A 17,660-nucleotide genomic window follows, 5' to 3' on the forward strand; every position below is an offset into this window, starting at 1 on the left:
AGAAAATCCTACGCAGCTACACCAGCGTCCGTTGCACAGCCAGAAAGTGACCGTGTGGTGTGCTATGTCATCTTACGGTGTTATAGGGCCTTATTTTTTTTCGAACATACGCTGTTCGAGTGCCATAGATGGGCGCAACACCGCCAACGATTAGTAGATGAACGCATTGTGACGTGAAATCTTGTGGAGTGGTTGTTGGCCTCTGAAAATAACTGGAAACGGTTCGCAAACTTCGCGAGAACTGTTCTCCGTACGAAGGTGGAGGAACATCGACGCCGGGGTTACTAGAGTGCTAAGTGTAGGGAAGGATGGACAGCCCCGTCTCGGAGGACCCGTATGCTTAGGTGTACGGGTACCTGTGAGGGGACGGGGACTCCATGGGATAGCCTTCGCGAGGGGTTAAGTTAAGACCGAGACCCGGCCGAGGGTGTTGGTTTTCTGGGGCGCTTGCTCCCTTGATGCTGGCACCTTTGATTTGAGGCAAGGCATAATGACCGAGACCTGGTTCCTGGGGGCGGGGAACGGCATAGCCGGGCCCTGTTTCCCCCACCGGGGGGCAGGCTTAAAAGATCCAGAACCAGGGGGGTTGACCTGTCGTGCCGGATGTTAAGCCGGTGGATGGGGAGATCTCCTTAGAGTCGGAAGGACACGTTCCTGGGCCGAGTATACTTAATTGGATGTCCGGCCCAAGGATGTAGGGATTTAAAAAAAAAACAAAAAAAAACGACTTGCAAATCGTTGCTAAGCATGCGACTTTTTGCCGTTATTTTTCTAAGATTAAATTTTTCCTACCTTAATAAAATAGCAGCAATAGGGAAACAAATCTTGTTTTTGTTCAAGTAGCCTAAAATATTTTTATTTGATATTGAAACAAAATTTTTATAGATTAAGCTGATGAAATTCAATCTTTTCATCAGTTTTCTTTTGTTTAAACATTTTTCGATTAATAAATACAAATATAGTCCGCTCTAATATTTCATTTATCATAAAATCAGTATTTATTTGATTGAAAATTATTTCTCGATAGAACATTTATTTGTAAAAATGGTGGCCTTTTTTTGTAAAAAAAAAGAAGTGTTACCTTAAAAATGATGTATTACGTAATATTTTAGCCTTTGTTTATATTTCACTTTGTTTCGATGTTAATTTATCTTATTTATATTAAACAGCTTATGCTATTTAATGTACTACGTTACATTATATTATTATTACAATGTTTGTTTATTGTAGAAATAGCTCGGTCGCTGCTGCTGGTGTATCGATATATTGCAATGCTTAATGCGCTCAACATTTCCGCATACCATTGCAGCTGTGACCTCGTATGTTGCAACTAACCGGTCCGCATCTGGACTCCGTCTTGTTTAGCGCGCGTTTCTCTATTTCGTTTAATTTTTTATTTATTCGCATTTACTATATATATATAAAATCATATCGGTTTTCTTATCCTCTTTGAAATTTTGTGCAAAATTTTAATCTTATTCCTGAAATTGTTCAGATTAAACTTGAGATTTTCATCTGCGTATATACCTTGAAAATAATATTTTCTTTTTTTTCGGTTTAACCGTAAAGGAATATTTTTATCCTCGTTCATTATGGATAAAGTTATTTGTTCATAAATAAAACGAAAAAGTAATCCGCTTTTTCAGTTTCTACTTCTCCTTCACCATCTATCTCCTGGTGTTTTTCTTTTCTTTCTTCTGTTCAGGTATATTTCCTCAGTTGTTTTTATTTTTTACGGAAACTTGTGATTTTTGCAATTTATTTCTCAACGGTGAACGTTTATCGATGTCTTCTTGTGTTATTTTCAGCGCTTCCATGGCTCGATTTCTCTGATCTAGTTGTTATTTGCTTTCGGATTTTTAAATCGTATAAGTTAACCCTGTTAGGGTTCATTATTTGCAGACAGGAGGCGATTCTTATTACACCCGATATTTTCTTTGTTCCTATACGGTTCATTATTTTGTTTTCTATATTCTTCTCCGTCTTTGATGAGCCTTAAGACCTTTCTTAGTATTGTTCTTTTCTTGTGTACTTTATCGAGTAGAAGTTTCTTGTACAGACCTTGAGCTGCATATAGAACTTCCAGACGAACCACTATAGCGTACCCTCTTAGTTTAGCGTTTACTAATGTCGATTTCTTAGGCGATTAAATTTTTTTTTTATTTTTCCTCGAACAGGCTTACAGAGGACCAGACAAATATAATTTCAATTCATTCTGTTCTGATTTTCCCTCTTTCTTCTCCAGAATTCCGTTCTTTCACTACGCTGTGTTTTTCGATCTTCTGCCCAGCACGTGCACTCTCTCTTCTTTTTTGCGTTCGCAGTAACCGCTATGCTGCGGAATATTTCTCTAAATTTTTTCTATCCTGATAGTCTTTTTTATTTCTATATTTGCTTTTTTAGGTCTTCCTTTACTTGTTTTATGTACGGGAACGGAGTTTTACATTTACAAAATGTATTAAAACGTTTTTGTTCGATCTATCTGAATCCATTTGTCAATCATATGTCCTGCAAAATTTAGTCTTCTTTTTAGGATTGTATTTTTATAATCTTCAAACGTTTTATATTTTTTGTTATTCTTTTCTTATCTTATTTTATTTATGTATTTTTTAATTATGTAATCGATCCGCTTCGTTCCATTTATTAATTTTTAAACAGATCGTCAACCGTTCAATAACAAGCGATATGGAAACCGGATAATGCACGTAAAAATCATATTGCATTCTATATAGCGAGGAAATAATCAATATTTTAAAAATAAATCGCAAACGTTCGTTTCCTTGGCGAAATCTACGAAAACCATCGAAAGATAAAACCGTCGAAAGAGCGGAAAGATTAAAACTAAGGATAGATTGGCTCATTATAATTGTACTCTTAGAAAACGAGAGAAATCGGCTGTAGTCCAACATTACCTGGAAAAATATCAAAAAATAGTTAATTAGAAACAGCGGTCTTAAAAATATATTTAACAAAAGGGAGTTGAATATTCGGGAAACTTATTTCACGAACAGCAAAGTACAAACTTTATTATTGTACTAGTAAAATAGGGGTCCGGTATCCAATAGCCTGTTTCAAGTTTAAATCTTTTAAGAACCCCTTTTATAAAAAATTTCTTTCATGAGAATATTATATTGCTGTTTCTTCCCTTTGATATTCATTCCCGGTCGAGGGGTAATCTCTTTGATTATTTCTGATTTTATGTTTGCTGGGATAAGTTTTATCCATCCGACTAATAACGACGGGTTTTATTACCCGTCGTGGGCGCTAATTCATGCTGGAAAATTTAGATAGGAGATTTAAATTATTTAGATATCTTTAAACGTTAAACAAAGTTATATTATTATTTCTTGCTTCATCTCTTCAGAAAATCATCAAAGATATGCATCTTTGCCTTACTCCTCTCCTAGCTCAAATCTGTCGGTTTGAGCATCCTTTACTTTCATAGCTGTTTTCTAATCTTCTATTTTTCCAGTCTACTCTTAAACGTTTTTAATATTTCCATTATTTTACGACATTTTCGATATAATTGACCCGTTTAACAAAATTAATACAGTCGTTTCGATTACCTTTTAAACAATTAATTACCGTTTGTAGAATGTAAAAATACATATGGCTATTTTTTTATAGAAACTAATTTTTCTATTAATTTTTTTTTTATTCTTTAATAAAACCATAAATTTACAGGAACGATTCCTATTATGATAAAGAGTGTTTTTAATACTAATTTACAAGAATCTTACACACACAGAATAATGTATGGATTCCCACAAAGGGCGTTCAATTTAATAGGACCAACTGACGAAAACTTGCAGCGCCCCATAATACCATTTTTATTTTTTTTCTACTTTTTTCTGTTTTTATATGTACTTTAGTGTTTAATCTACATATTTATTTTACTTATCATAATTACATATTTTTACAGACAAACTGGTATTCATTTTTTTAAAAAAGGCACTGAAAAACTTTGACATCGGGATACTTATTAAAGTGATTTGTGAATGAATAATAAAATAATATAAAAATTTATTTTCATTTTATAAAAGTTTCGGATGTAAAGTATAAAACGCTCCTTTCTGACGCTTACAATCCATAATCGGATTTTATATTTCTTTTCATATACGATTACATTATTTATTACATTACATTAAATACATACATTTTTTTAATAAAAAATGTTTTTTTATTATTATTATTTATTTTTTATTACATTTACGATTACGCCCAGACAAATAATATCTTTTGATTGCAACGTATTTTTAATTATTCAAATACAATTTTATTGAGGTAAAACGCGCGCACACACTAACACAAACACACACACACACACACACACACACACACACACACACACACACACACACACACACACACACAAATGAATAAATAGACCAATAATCAAAACACAAACAGTACAAAAATCCCAGAACGAAACGATAGATGGACTAATCCAGTATGGAACTGTGAAAGAAGTGTGCTCGAGGATATACAAGGTGACTGTGACGTCAGAGATACTAGTAAACGAGCTGGCTACCGGAATCCGCTACAGACTGCTGCCAGTGAGCCGTACACCGAACTCTCCTTTGTTATTATTGTAATGTATACGGTATGCGAAATATTTGTGCTATCATTCGTAAAGTCGTTAGTCGATCGTCATCTCCGACCGGTCTATCTGTAGTAATGTCGACTATTCGATCCAATCCGTTGTAGACGGACCCCAAAATTTATTGTTTTCATGGCTAATATTGTTCAGTTTTGGGTAAATGTTACAAAAAGTAAATATTACAATAGTTTCCCTTCTGAAGCTGTAACTCTGCTACGGCGCTAGACGGGAAAGTAAAAAAAGAAATCAAATAACATAAATCCTTGATGGAATCAAGGCTGCATCCCCGTAAGCTTTTTTGACTATTTCCGACTGCGGTGAACAAATCGGTGTACGGTGTACAATAATACAATGGAGTTTTCTGGGTGTCCAAATTTGCGAACCTCTTACATCCGCACTATACGATTTAAAAAAATTAATAAACTATTTAAAAAGTCTACAGTACTACTCAAATAAAATTTTGCTTCAACAGGAATGTATTTTTTAACAATCTTTGTTTTTACTCGGTTATTTTATTGACTTTTTTGCGATTCCTATAACAGAAAACATACGTAAATTTAGGTCTGTGTTAGATTACCCACCGGGTTGGTCTATGGGTGAACGCGTCTTGCAAATCGGTTGATTTGGAAGTCGAGAGTTCATTAATTTCAATTTCTGAAACGATTGATGAAAATACATTAATTGATTGATCGAGCACGAACTACAATGATGTTATTACGGTTTTCGTTCTGTTTTGCATTCGCATTAAAACAAATGACATCATACCGTATTCTTGCCTTATACATGTTTCGTAACTTTACGGAGTGTAGCGTGCATAATTTTCATGACGTCATGAAGAAATCACACAACTTTACTCGTCCAGATATTTTAAGACTATACCGTTAAACTTTTATAAATTCACTGATCAAGAGTCCACAAATGCGTAATTAAATTACGAGTAACTCTAGTGCTTAATTTAAATTTTTATTTAGCGGTATTTTTAATAACTCGCTTTTTTGGTAAAGCTCCGCTTTTTAGCGGTAACTTAACTCGATTTTTCAAATTTTTAATTGAGGTAAGAAATACTAGTATCAAAATTTTTTTTCACAATAACCCAAGCCACACTTAACACTTTATATAGCCTTCAAGGAAGTTATCGTATAAGTCGTTTCAATTCTCTATGTTCGGTTGCATTACCGACATTCCCTATAGAAATTCATTCCTATAACGTTTAAATTTCATTATTTAAATTTACAAAACAACTTTTCGCGAATAATTTATTCAGTACTATGCTGAAAACACCCGTCAGATTTCATTAAACCAGCAGCTATTTGTTGTCATTTTCCTACTTCAGGAATTAATAGATTTATTAGTATTATTATTCTTTAAAATTATTAAGTACTGATTACTTATTAATATTATATAATTTTTCACTTTTTTCAGGCGGCCTCCGCCCGGCGAAGATAGCAAATTGTCATCAAAACAAAACGAAGACACGCGGCATAACCCAAGTGTCAGGTAAAAGTAACATGTAAATCACATATTAATAATAATAATAATAATAATAAATAATAGTACTGTAATAATAAATAATAATTTTATGTGAATTATGGTTTTTCTTTAAAATATTTTCTTTTATTACAGTACTTTGTTTAAACAAATTTATTTTTACTGTAATTTTATATCTATCTACCAGTGTTAATCTTAATTTATTGATAATGTTTGCAATAATTGGACTACATTTAATTTAAGGAAAAGTAATATTAATTGTGAATAAATCTTTATCTGTTTCAGTGTTGAAAAGGACGATTTTATCATTTCCGTAAAGGGGAAAGACACGATAAAACTATGCACTTTATTCTCTCTCTAAAATAAATTATTTGATCCTCTACAAATAAAGAGCAAAGAAATTGTTGTTGAAATAAATTAGAACGGAAAAATATTCATAGATGGAAGATCTGAAACCGTAAAGCTATCCACCCTTTTTCAACCCGTAGCCAATATTGGTTATTGCTTGGCATTTCTCCCGCCAACACCCCATTCGGTCCCTCTAAAGTATAAGACAGAATGTGTGTGCCACAAACGGCTAATGAGCCTCGAAACAGTTTAGCGATGAGTGTCCTAAATAACTCCTAGAGCGTAACTAACAGCATGAGCCGACTAAGCACGATGCCATAAGCCACCGACTTGCGTGTCCCAACCCCTCGTCATATATTTGCTAAAATGGATAGGGGCACCCCATCAACTACTAAAAATATATATGACATCCATAATAAAATTTATTTCGTCTAGGCAGCAATTCACTGCCACGCCTAGGTCGCTGAATGCCAGCAAGTGCCTGTCCACCATTTTATAGCACTTGGAGCTACAATAATTGGCTGGAGGTCAGCCATACTCAGTGTTACCTTCCCACGGCAATGCGGTAAGAGTCTTTCTATTAAGTAAACTACGGATGACGGTTGAACAAAGCAACCGCATCTAGGAACTCCCACACGATCCGTCAATGCGGCTCTCGCAACATTACTCGTCGAATTTAAGTGGCCAATTTTCCCCTTGACCTCTAAGTTCCAGGGTGGCCCGGTCTCTGACCCCTCCCAATAGCAGGGCAGTCAAACATCAGGTGTTAATTTGACTGGACCGCCCAATAGACGCACAGCTCATCAGCTGCCAGGCGATTCAAGTCAGCGTGGTTGGTGAGCGCCCGGGCACCCGTTGCTCTTAAAAACGAGCTCGAGGTATATCATCCCCCCAGATCCTGTATAAACTTATACAAGGATCTTCCCTTAGTTGTGGTGTCCCATTCCAACTACCATGTTTCCATCCCAAGGCTCTGCAACCTCTTCCTCAGGCGGGAGATGGGCAACTGAACGATATTTAGATCCGGTGCATTGTGATCACTGTTCCGCTCCGGTACTGGCCCGGCTCGAAACCGCATCCCAAATACCTCGGCCTCCCGGCCTCTTCGCCATTTCCACATGGCTGCCCGAACCTTCACCACTAAATTGATTGGAAGAGCATTTCCCAATGCGGTGGTAGCCTCGTAGAAGGTTGTTTTAAACAACAACGGTGCATACAATTAAGGCTCTGCGCTGGGCACTCCTTAAATGTTGAACAAGTGCTCTATTCATATCCAACCTATATGCGCCAAACGGGCGCCGCCCGTTTGGTCATCCTTTCGAAGACACCTCGGTACACCATGTACATTTGACAGCCCGACAAACCATAGTCTTTCCGAGTACTCCTCCTAACTTTTCGCATCACTGAGGCGGCGTCCACCGCTACTTGCCTGATGTGGTTGCTAAACAGCAACTTTTCATCAAACAAAACACTGAAGTACTTATGAACACTAACTCGGCTGATTACACAGCTTTTATATTTAATACGGGGGTTACGACTGTACGATAATTTGTCTCCACCCTTGAGAAGCATAAACTTCGTCTTTGACACAAAAGTCTTTAAATTTAGAATGTCCATCCAGCCTTCTGCAGTTGACAAGGCCGCCTACGCCCGGTCGTCTAGCTGTGGTTGTTAATTACCACCAACTAAAAGGAGACAGTCATCGGCGAAAGGCTGGACCGTGACCCCTGCTGGAAATGTGAATCCCAGAAATCCGTCAAATACCAGGTTATATAGCAGGAGAACGAGAACGGAACCCACTGCGGGCTTCCCCTTGTAACGGATTTTTCCAAAACTAGGTGCGCATTCTTGAAACAGAGCCGTACGTTTAGACAAATAGTCACTACCACGGCCTGCAGGGCTACGGGAACATTGCGGTGTTCCAACTCACAGAGAACAGAATTCCAACACAAGGAAGGAAATGCTACCTCTTTGTCAATAAAAAGTGCCAAAACATATTTACAGTCGGCGCTTTCTACCTCGGCAAGAACATTTAAGATGCAATCCTCGAACACATCGCGTAGTAGAGTAATCCCTCACGAATATGACAAAATCTGGATATGGCTCTGTCTAACTATAGAATGGAATTCTCCGCTACGTGAGGCGCCGCATACCTTTCTAAAACGTATGAGGTACTTGTTTCCTGATATAGTTTTCTTAGAAAAAAATTACCACTAACTCCGTTTCGTCCGTTCGCGCACCATACATTAACTTTTGGGCTGACATGTTGATATTTTATAAAGACATGTGAACCGTTCAGTACTCCGTATTCTAACGATATGCCGATGAGTCGTACCGAAATGTGAAACGTAGCTTCATCATCGATACTCCCGATCGCGATCAAACCGATCCAGAAAGTTTGTATCGAGTTCAAATCGTTCAATTTTATTTTGCGGATAAATTTTATATAACGTCTGAATTTCATAACCGATGAAACATAATCTTTTTTAAAGACGTTGTGAATAGTTGTTTTTGAAACGCGTAACACAGTGAACATTTTCGTACTGACTTTTTTTGAGTTTGCAAAATAACTTGTTCGCACGGCTTGAACAGTCTCGTCGATCTGACGGTTGTCCTGGACGTGAATACTTGAGTAGACTACTCGTTTCTCTGATTGTTTCTCGCATCGGTAAATGTTGTTTTCGTTCGGTAGTTCTTTATCAAACACACGACGGTATTTACGCCTCTTAACGACTACAACCGACTCGAACTTAGCGAGCCAAAAAACACACCGAATCTTCTACACCGTAATAACGGTGACAAACGAGATTCATACAGCTATTGATTTTATACCGGTCCGCATGCGTCGGTACTGGAAGTTGTTTAAAACATTTTCTCTTTATTTTGATTTCATTCTTCTGTCGTGCTTTGTTCCAAAAGGATGACTGAAACCCACCAATATTTTACCGACGACTGCATATAAAGGGAAATTCAAGAATGCGTTACTTTTACGAATCTTCCGGTGAAGTTTGGCTGTACAGCTCGATACTTTAAACTATCTCACATTTTTGGAAATCGGCAAGGTTGTTATTTTTGGCACTCTGTACGTAGTCTTTCTCGGTAGGTTTTATAGCGCATGTATTAAAGCGGATCGACAAAGCTAAGTAAAAAGCACAAATTTACCGTGTGATTATAGGATAAATGGGTGCCTGTTGCTTAAAAAGGCGTTTTGAGGTTTTTTTGTAAGATTATTCTACGTAATCATTGTACTATTTCTTCGTCAATATACGAGTAGGTCGTTTATCGGGTTACCAACTTCTTTTCCTTCTGATTCTTTTAAACGTTTAAAACATAAATATTATTATATAAACATTTTGAAAAATTTGCTTGCCGTAGAAAAAATAACGCGGCCAGTTTTATATTTGTATTGACTAACTAATTTGAAGTAAAGTTGTTTTATAATAATTTCAGATGCACAAGCAAACTAAAATCGGTGGAGCTGTAATATGTTAAATTATACGAGTCAAACATAAGGTAGAAAATAATTTCATTTTATGAGTGTTGTTTAAACGTAAATTTTTATAAATAATAAAAATGTTAAATTAATTGAAAAATACTCTTGCGCAATTCTGCGCAAGTAGACCGATTTTTCATTAATTTAATATCGCTAACAATATATACAACAGATAAAGAAACGACAACGTTCCAACGTGTGCTGTTATAACGACAACGCTTCTTAATTGCTCCGCTCAAATATTTTCGACGTGTAGTAGTAGTTTTCGAAATTTTCGAGCACAGATTTTGTACAATATTTATATATAAAAAGAAAATCCATTTTCACTTCCACTCCCACCATATCATCGAAAGTAACAGTACTTTTCTTCGAAAAGTCATTAAAAAAAATCAAACTCGACAAAACCTAGTAGAAAATATTTTCAAACGATCATTGATTTTTTCCATAACCGGATCAGTTTGTAAGGTACAGCGAAAAAATGAAAGAAAATAAATTGTGTTTTTAACTATTCGTTCTTATATCCTTAACTCCTTTACAAGGCGTAAAATTAAAAATTTCAAAATCTCATAATAAAAATAATTTTTTATTTTATAAAGTAAAACAAAAAAATAAAACGACTACAGATACTAACTAAACGCTCGTATTTTAATTCCTTTCAGTTTTTTATAAATTACGTTATCGGTTACGACTTTAAGAGTCTTCAAACGAGAGTAAAATAACAGGAAATTTCAATTTTAGCCTAAAATACTTTGGAATTATTAGTTCGTTTACATTAAATTGTGTTTAAAAAAATCGAACGTTGATTTTTCTTTAAAATTGGATAAATCCCATTTAAAATGTATCGCTAGGAAAAATGTATTTTCTCTACAAAAGTTAAACTAGTTAAATAGTCTATTACAAACTTTCTTTAACGATTCAAGCATTTTTAACCTATTATATAAATCCCTCTACACTTGAAACTGATAAATAACACGTTAATTTATTCATAACCACCTTTCTTTATAATATTTCTTTCTGATTTTTCAGATTTAAACTGTAAAAAAAGCCATTGATCGAATAGCAGTTACCGGATTGTACGCTGGCGACACTTGCCTGTTTTCTTTCTAATATAGCGATGAGTTAAGTTAGATCAACTTTATTGAATGCTCAGTCGTGCGACTAATTTAAAATTTATTAATAAAGAAATACATTATTTCTTACTGCCTTCAGTAAGAAATATATTTTGTTTACATCAAAAATTAATTTAGATGTCAGGAAAAGATTTTTGAAAGTATATGTTTGGAGTGTCGCTTTATATGGAAGTGAAACTTGGACGATCGGAGTATCTGAGAAGAAAAGATTAGAAGCTTTTGAAATGCGGTGCTATAGGAGAATGTTAAAAATCAGACGGGTGGATAAAGTGACAAATGAAGAGGTATTGCGGCAAATAGATGAAGATAGAAGTATTTGAAAAAATATAGTTATAAGAGGAGACAGACTTATAGGCCACATATTAACGCATCCTGGAATAGCCTAATATTGGAGGGACGGGTAGAAGGAACGGGAACAAATTTAATCTTTAAAGTTGAGAGACAGACGTAGTTTTGAGTATGTAAAACAAATTGTTGGGATTTAGGATGTAGGGGGTATACCGAAATGAAACGACTGGCACTAGATAGGGTATTTTGGAGAGCTGCATCAAACCAGTCAAATGACTGAAGACAAGGTATTGCGGCAAATAGATGAAGAAAGAAGCATTTGGAAAAATATAGTTAAAAGATCAGACAGACTTATAGGCCACATACTAAGGCATCCTGGAATAGTCGCTTTAATATTGGAAGGACAGGTAGAAGAAAAAAATTGTAAATTTTTAAAACAAATAGAAGAAAAAGGCAGGACGCGTTTGGAATATGTAAAACAAATTGTTATGGATGTAGGATGTAGAGGGTATACTGAAATGAAACGACTAGCACTAGATAGAATCTTAGAGGGCTGCATCAAACCAGTCAAATGACTGAAGACAAAAAAAAAATAAAAAATAAAGAAATTTATTTTAAATAAATTTATTAGAATTTATACAATATCCAATGAAGATAGGTTATAGCAACCGTTGAGTAATCGACAACGATGTTCTCGGTAACTTGTTGCAATGTTAACCGCCGGATGACGTAGAATTACTGATATGAAATAGACTTTTCTTTTCCCTGTTTAGCCTCCGGTAACTACCGTTTAGATAATTCTTCAGAGGATGAATGAGGATGATATGTATGAGTGTAAATGAAGTGTAGTCTTGTACATTCTCAGTTCTACCGTTCCTGAGATGTGTGGTTAATTGAAACCCAACTACCAAAGAACACCGGTATCCACGATCTACTATTCAAATCCGTGTAAAAATAACTGGCTTTACTAGGACTTGAACGCTGTAACTCTCGACTTCGAAATCAGCTGATTTAGGAAGACGCGTTAACCACTAGACCGACCCGGTGGATTATATCAAATAGCCTATTTACCAGTAATGATACCCACGTACCGGTGACTTTTATCGCGTTACTATTTGGTTATCGTTGCCATCTTGTTTAACCGAACTAGATCAGTCTGCGTTTGTGAGTGACTGTCGCTGTAGAAAAATCGTGATTTTTATCGATGTGTATTTCGAGAAGGATATCGTGCTATTTGCAGTAAGAATAAAAAACCATGATAAACGTAAAAAGCTCTATAGGTTCGTCCATTATGGAGCTAAAAGTTTGTTAAATGAAAACTTTACCGAATATTTCATAAACTGCCATCCTCTCCGTAGAAATTCTTTGGATAGCTCCTTTGGAGGGTAGAGTTTGTAAGATTTGCGACACGTTTTTAATGTTATTCCTTATCGAAACACGAATTTTTGGCTTTCTGTTTTTTAGGTGAAAACAGATTCCCTGTAACGTTTAAAGTAAATTTTATTAAATAAATTTAAAAAGAAGATACTTAAAAAATTATTCCGTCGAATTGTAATCTCAATGATTTGTACATTTTTCAGAGTTTTCTAATTTTTCAGAGTAACAGGCAAAAAAAGTTTGATTGAAAAGTAGTTTATCGAATTTTGCGCTTTTACGATTATTATTTTGACTTTGTATCGGGTTATTCATTTGTATTAATTTAAAAAATAACTAATTATTTTACTTCCAGTAGTTATTTTAACACACAAAAAAGAAATCTGAAAACAAACACTCTGTAGTGAAAAAATTACTATTACGCCATCAATCCGAAAAGAAATCGTTTCGATTAGATCTTTTAAAAATTAGACCTTTTAAAAAAATAAGCTCGAACAATTCTACAAATTACTTTACGTTTTTATACTCGTACATTGTTATAAAATATTTAATTGGTGTTTTAAAAATTATACGACTCCAATAGTTTAATGATAGTTGTTAATTTATCTCAAATTTACTGTGCGTGTGATAAAACAATAAAATGAAAACTTAAGTTTTACTTTAAAAAAAAAGCAAATAAAATAAAAATGTATGATGTAACGCGATGCGCCTAACAAAAGACTGGCGGATGAAATGTGATAAAAAGTCACTAACGCCCAGATTCATATAAAAATAGTTTCATCAGGTAAAAGTTGCCGACCGGAGAAATAGAAAAGTCATTCTGCTGTTGTATCGGTTAGGCTGCAAACTTGAATTATAAACTTTGGAAATAACAGCAGTGACTAAACAGTTGTGAGACAAATTCTTTCTCTTTTTCTGTTCCTTCTAGATTCCGGAACCACCGTAAGGTATTACTTCAGAGGATGAATGTAAATGAAATGTAGTTTTGTACGGTCTCAGGTCTACCGTTCCTTGGTTGGGTTTCAATTAACCACACATCTCAGGTACGGTCGTACTGAGAATGTACAAGACTACACTTCATTTACACTCGTACGTATCATCCTCTGAAGAATTATCTAAACGGTAGTTACCGGAGGCTAAACATGAAAAGAAAGCAAGAAGAAGGTCTACCGTTCCTTCTCCTTCCAAATGCAAGAGTATCCTCTTCACTGGTAGGAGAATACTCAAAAGATTAAATCTGCGACTGAGAGGAGAGGCAATTGTCGAGGTGGAAAGTGCTAAATATGTAGGGGTGTTAAACACCTCAAATACTTCAGACATGTAGCCATGATCTGCGACAGAGTGGAAACAACAATCCGTGCCTTGCGAGGTCTCTTTGCGGGACAAGAATTCCACGTGCGTCGAAGAGGTGACTTATCACCTTGATGATAACGTCGTCTCTGTTGTACGCCGCCCCTGTAAGGGCCGATACGGTTAATGTCAAGCGCAATAGAAGAAAATTAACTAGCACTCATAGGAAGTCGCTTCTGGGCGTAGTTTCCGGGCACCGAACCTTATCGTATGATGCACTGTGCGTGCTTTCTTCGGTGCCTGCGATAGAATTGCGAATTAAAGGACGAAAACTAAGGGCGTCCGGTGTAGCCAAAGATGATGCCAATTCTATAATACGGGAACAATGGAAGATGGCATGGGCGGGTTCAGCAGTGGCCGCATGGACCAGAAGAACTATCCCGTACCTGGATGCTCGGCTAGATCGCTCTCGTGGCGAATTAGATTACCACACAACGCCACTCATGTCGGGACACGGTGCGTTTGAACAATACCTGGATAGGTTTGATAGGTAGGAGAGAGTCACCCATCTGCTATTACTGCGATGCGGTTGACGATGCGGTTAACACACTATTTTTGAGTGCAGACGATGGGAGGAACATCGTATAAATGCAGGACTGATACGTACCCGACCGGAGCAGCTCTAGGAGTGGCTCTTGGCTACGTCCGGAAACTGGAATAATTTTGCAATATTTGCAAGAGCAGCCCTCAGAATAAAAGAAGATGATACAAGACGACTGGGATACTGAGGGTTGTAGTTTATAGCAGAGCTGGGACAGCCCCGTTCCTGAAGGCTCACATGCCTTGGTGTGTGGGTTCCCGTGATAGAGCGGGAACTCCTGGGGTCCGTTAGGTGTGAATGAATGAAAAGACCTAGACCCGGCTCGCGGTCTGGGTTCCCGGATACGCTTTGGCGGCTTCGGCTCCTGCGCCGTCAGTTTGAGGCTGGCAAAAGGAAAGACCAAGACCCGGTCTCCGGCAGGGTGGGGTTGGGAACGGCATAGCCGGGCCTGGTTTCTTCCGTTGGAGATTAGAGGCAGGCAATTAAAAGATCCAGAAAGGATACGTCCTCGAGTCGAGTATACTTAATTGGATGTCCGGCTCGGGGATGTACGGGGGAAAAAAAAGGTCGTCCCGTTCCTGAGATGTGTGGTTAATTGAAACCCAACCACCAAAGAACACCGGTATTCACGATCTAGTATTCAAATCCGTATAAAAGTAACTACCTTTACTAGGATTTGAACTTTAGAACTTTCGACTTCGAAATTAGCTGATTTGCGATCACAAGTTAACCACTATGGTCAACTTGTTAATGTTGGCCCGATGGACTAACAACTTGTAACCCGCGTGCGGTAGGCCTTAAATGCTATAAAATTCGCAGCGGTCTCTAGATAATCGCTTGTTAAATTTTATTCTGTCCGCGGTAGATCTAAAATATTAAAATTTAAATTCCGAATAGCGAAAGATAAGAAACCATATAATTCAATTTTTATTTTTACGTTATATTAAACAATCCTGTAGGCGTGGCTATTCTAACGACATGTTGACCACGCCGTCTATTTATCCGTACATAATTGTACTAAATTATTTTTTCGGTCTGTTAATTATTGTTTTAATGTTAACTGACGAATATATCTGTAATAATACTTTTTTACATTTTTTATTAATGATAAATTGTAATTTTTTACAAAGTTTTTTTTTTTATTTACAGTGACAACAATATGCCAGCGCCAGATCAACCGTCTAGATCAAATGTTTGTCGAAGGTTATTCTTCAGCGAAGAAGACGAACAACGATTCCCAGCCGGTCATGAAGATAATGCGGCTAATTCTTTATTAGAAATAATTAGAAGAGATAATCAAAGAGCAAGAGAAAAATGGAATTTCGACTTTGAAACGGAAACGCCGTTAGAAGGACGATGGGAATGGACCGAAGTATTACCTGGAAGTGAAATAAATGTTACTCGAAATTTATCCGGTTCTGTTGATAATAATAATCCTGCTACCGCTACTACTGCTGTGATTATACCCGTTTCTTCATCATCATCATCGTTATCTTCAACTTTATCGGCTGACGAAATAAATAACGACGAATCGCATAAAATGACAGATTGCGGCGAACTAAAACCATCACGATCAGCATCATCCTCATAAAGAAAGACTTAGATTACGTAAAATATTTATTCACAATAATATATTTATTTCAGTTACAGTATATAATTATATCGCTTATATCAAATATATATATATATAGTTGTATAACATTTAATATTAAGGCTCGTGTTTACATCACCTTCTATATTAAGAATTTTTTTTTAAATTCTTTTTGTAAGTAAATAAAAAAATGCTTAATCGCTTTAATATATTCACATTTTTAATCGTCGTATTATTTAAATGTAAAATATAATGTATTTTATTTATTAGCAAATTGATCTTTTCTTTGATATCTGTTCAAACTTCTCTCAACTCGATGTTATTTATTTTCTAAACAAAACTTCGACTTCTAGTACAATCGACTGTACAATTATAAACTGTAATTACGATTTTAAGTCGACCTACTATCTTTAAAAAAAATTAAATCTGTGGAAAAATTTTACAGACTTTTAAAATAAATTTATTGATTTAAACGGTTACAAAATGTTCATTAAGCTGCCCTTGTTTTAGTTAGTAAAGTAGAAAAGTCCAACGTTTATTTTAATTTTGTTAAACAACTTGAAAGTTGTCAAAGTGTATTTTATTTATTTTTTTTTTGTTCGAGGAAGAAATTTTTCCCTGAAACAACATATAAAAATATAAATAATATGTTTATTAAACATACATATTAATCAAATAACTTAAAAAAAGGTTAACATGCAGTCAAAATAATTAAATACTTCAGGATCTTTATTTTTTAAAGGCCCTAAAAATCTGAGATGTTTAAGGTAAGCTGCTAGTTAAAATTGTAACAAAAATACCACATTTTAATTTATTACGGATAATTTTTTTTTAACTTATTTTATTTATTACTATTCTACAGAGCACTGATTTTTAGGAGAGAAAAATCAGTATAATAATGTAATAATGAAAAACAATTAATAAACAATTCCGTACATTTTACGTAATATAATGTAATTTTTGATCAGAAATTCGATTTAAAAAAAGTAAGATATCGTAAAGGACAACTATTTATATGTTTTATTTTTCTTTATTGACGTTAACAATTGACAATTTAACAAAAAAATTTTAATATTTTGTCAATCGCGTGAAAGACAAAATTAAGACGTTTGCATTAACTTTTTATTATAATTAGTTTTCGCAATTTTAAATTTCGTTGTAAAAATCAGATTAAAGGAAAATATGAAATAGTTTTCCTCTCTAAAATTTATTTCACAGAAAGCGAGATTAAATTATTTTATTTTATAAAAATTCTCTGACAAGAAAGCAAATTTTATCAGCGGTAGTGATGCTCTCCAGTATTTTCTATTAATTGTGTTTACAAGATTAGACGCAGACTCTTTTTAGATATGCAAATTAGAGACTTTCATAAGTGTGGTCTTTTTTTGTGGAAAAACCCATAATTTTTTTGGACGCGTATTTTTTTAAAGGACATCTTAATTTTATTGTTAAAAAGT

At 35.3% G+C, this 17,660-nt stretch overlaps 1 protein-coding gene across 2 annotated transcripts in view; it reads left to right on the forward strand.

Annotated features, from left to right (window-relative positions):
• The window catches only part of LOC142332177 (uncharacterized), a 216,058-nt gene extending 198,852 nt beyond the window's left edge, over positions 1-17,206 (forward strand). For both annotated transcript variants that reach the window (XM_075378456.1, XM_075378457.1), the window contains 2 exons: positions 6,023-6,097; positions 15,762-17,206. In XM_075378456.1, the coding sequence (XP_075234571.1) occupies positions 15,772-16,203 (432 nt within the window). In that variant the 5' untranslated portion in view covers positions 6,023-6,097; positions 15,762-15,771 and the 3' untranslated portion in view covers positions 16,204-17,206. The remainder of the gene's footprint in view (positions 1-6,022; positions 6,098-15,761) is intronic.
• The last annotated feature ends 454 nt before the right edge of the window (positions 17,207-17,660 follow it).

Source organism: Lycorma delicatula, chromosome 11 (genome assembly GCF_047948215.1).
Source record: "Lycorma delicatula isolate Av1 chromosome 11, ASM4794821v1, whole genome shotgun sequence".
Taxonomy (NCBI): domain Eukaryota; kingdom Metazoa; phylum Arthropoda; class Insecta; order Hemiptera; family Fulgoridae; genus Lycorma; species Lycorma delicatula.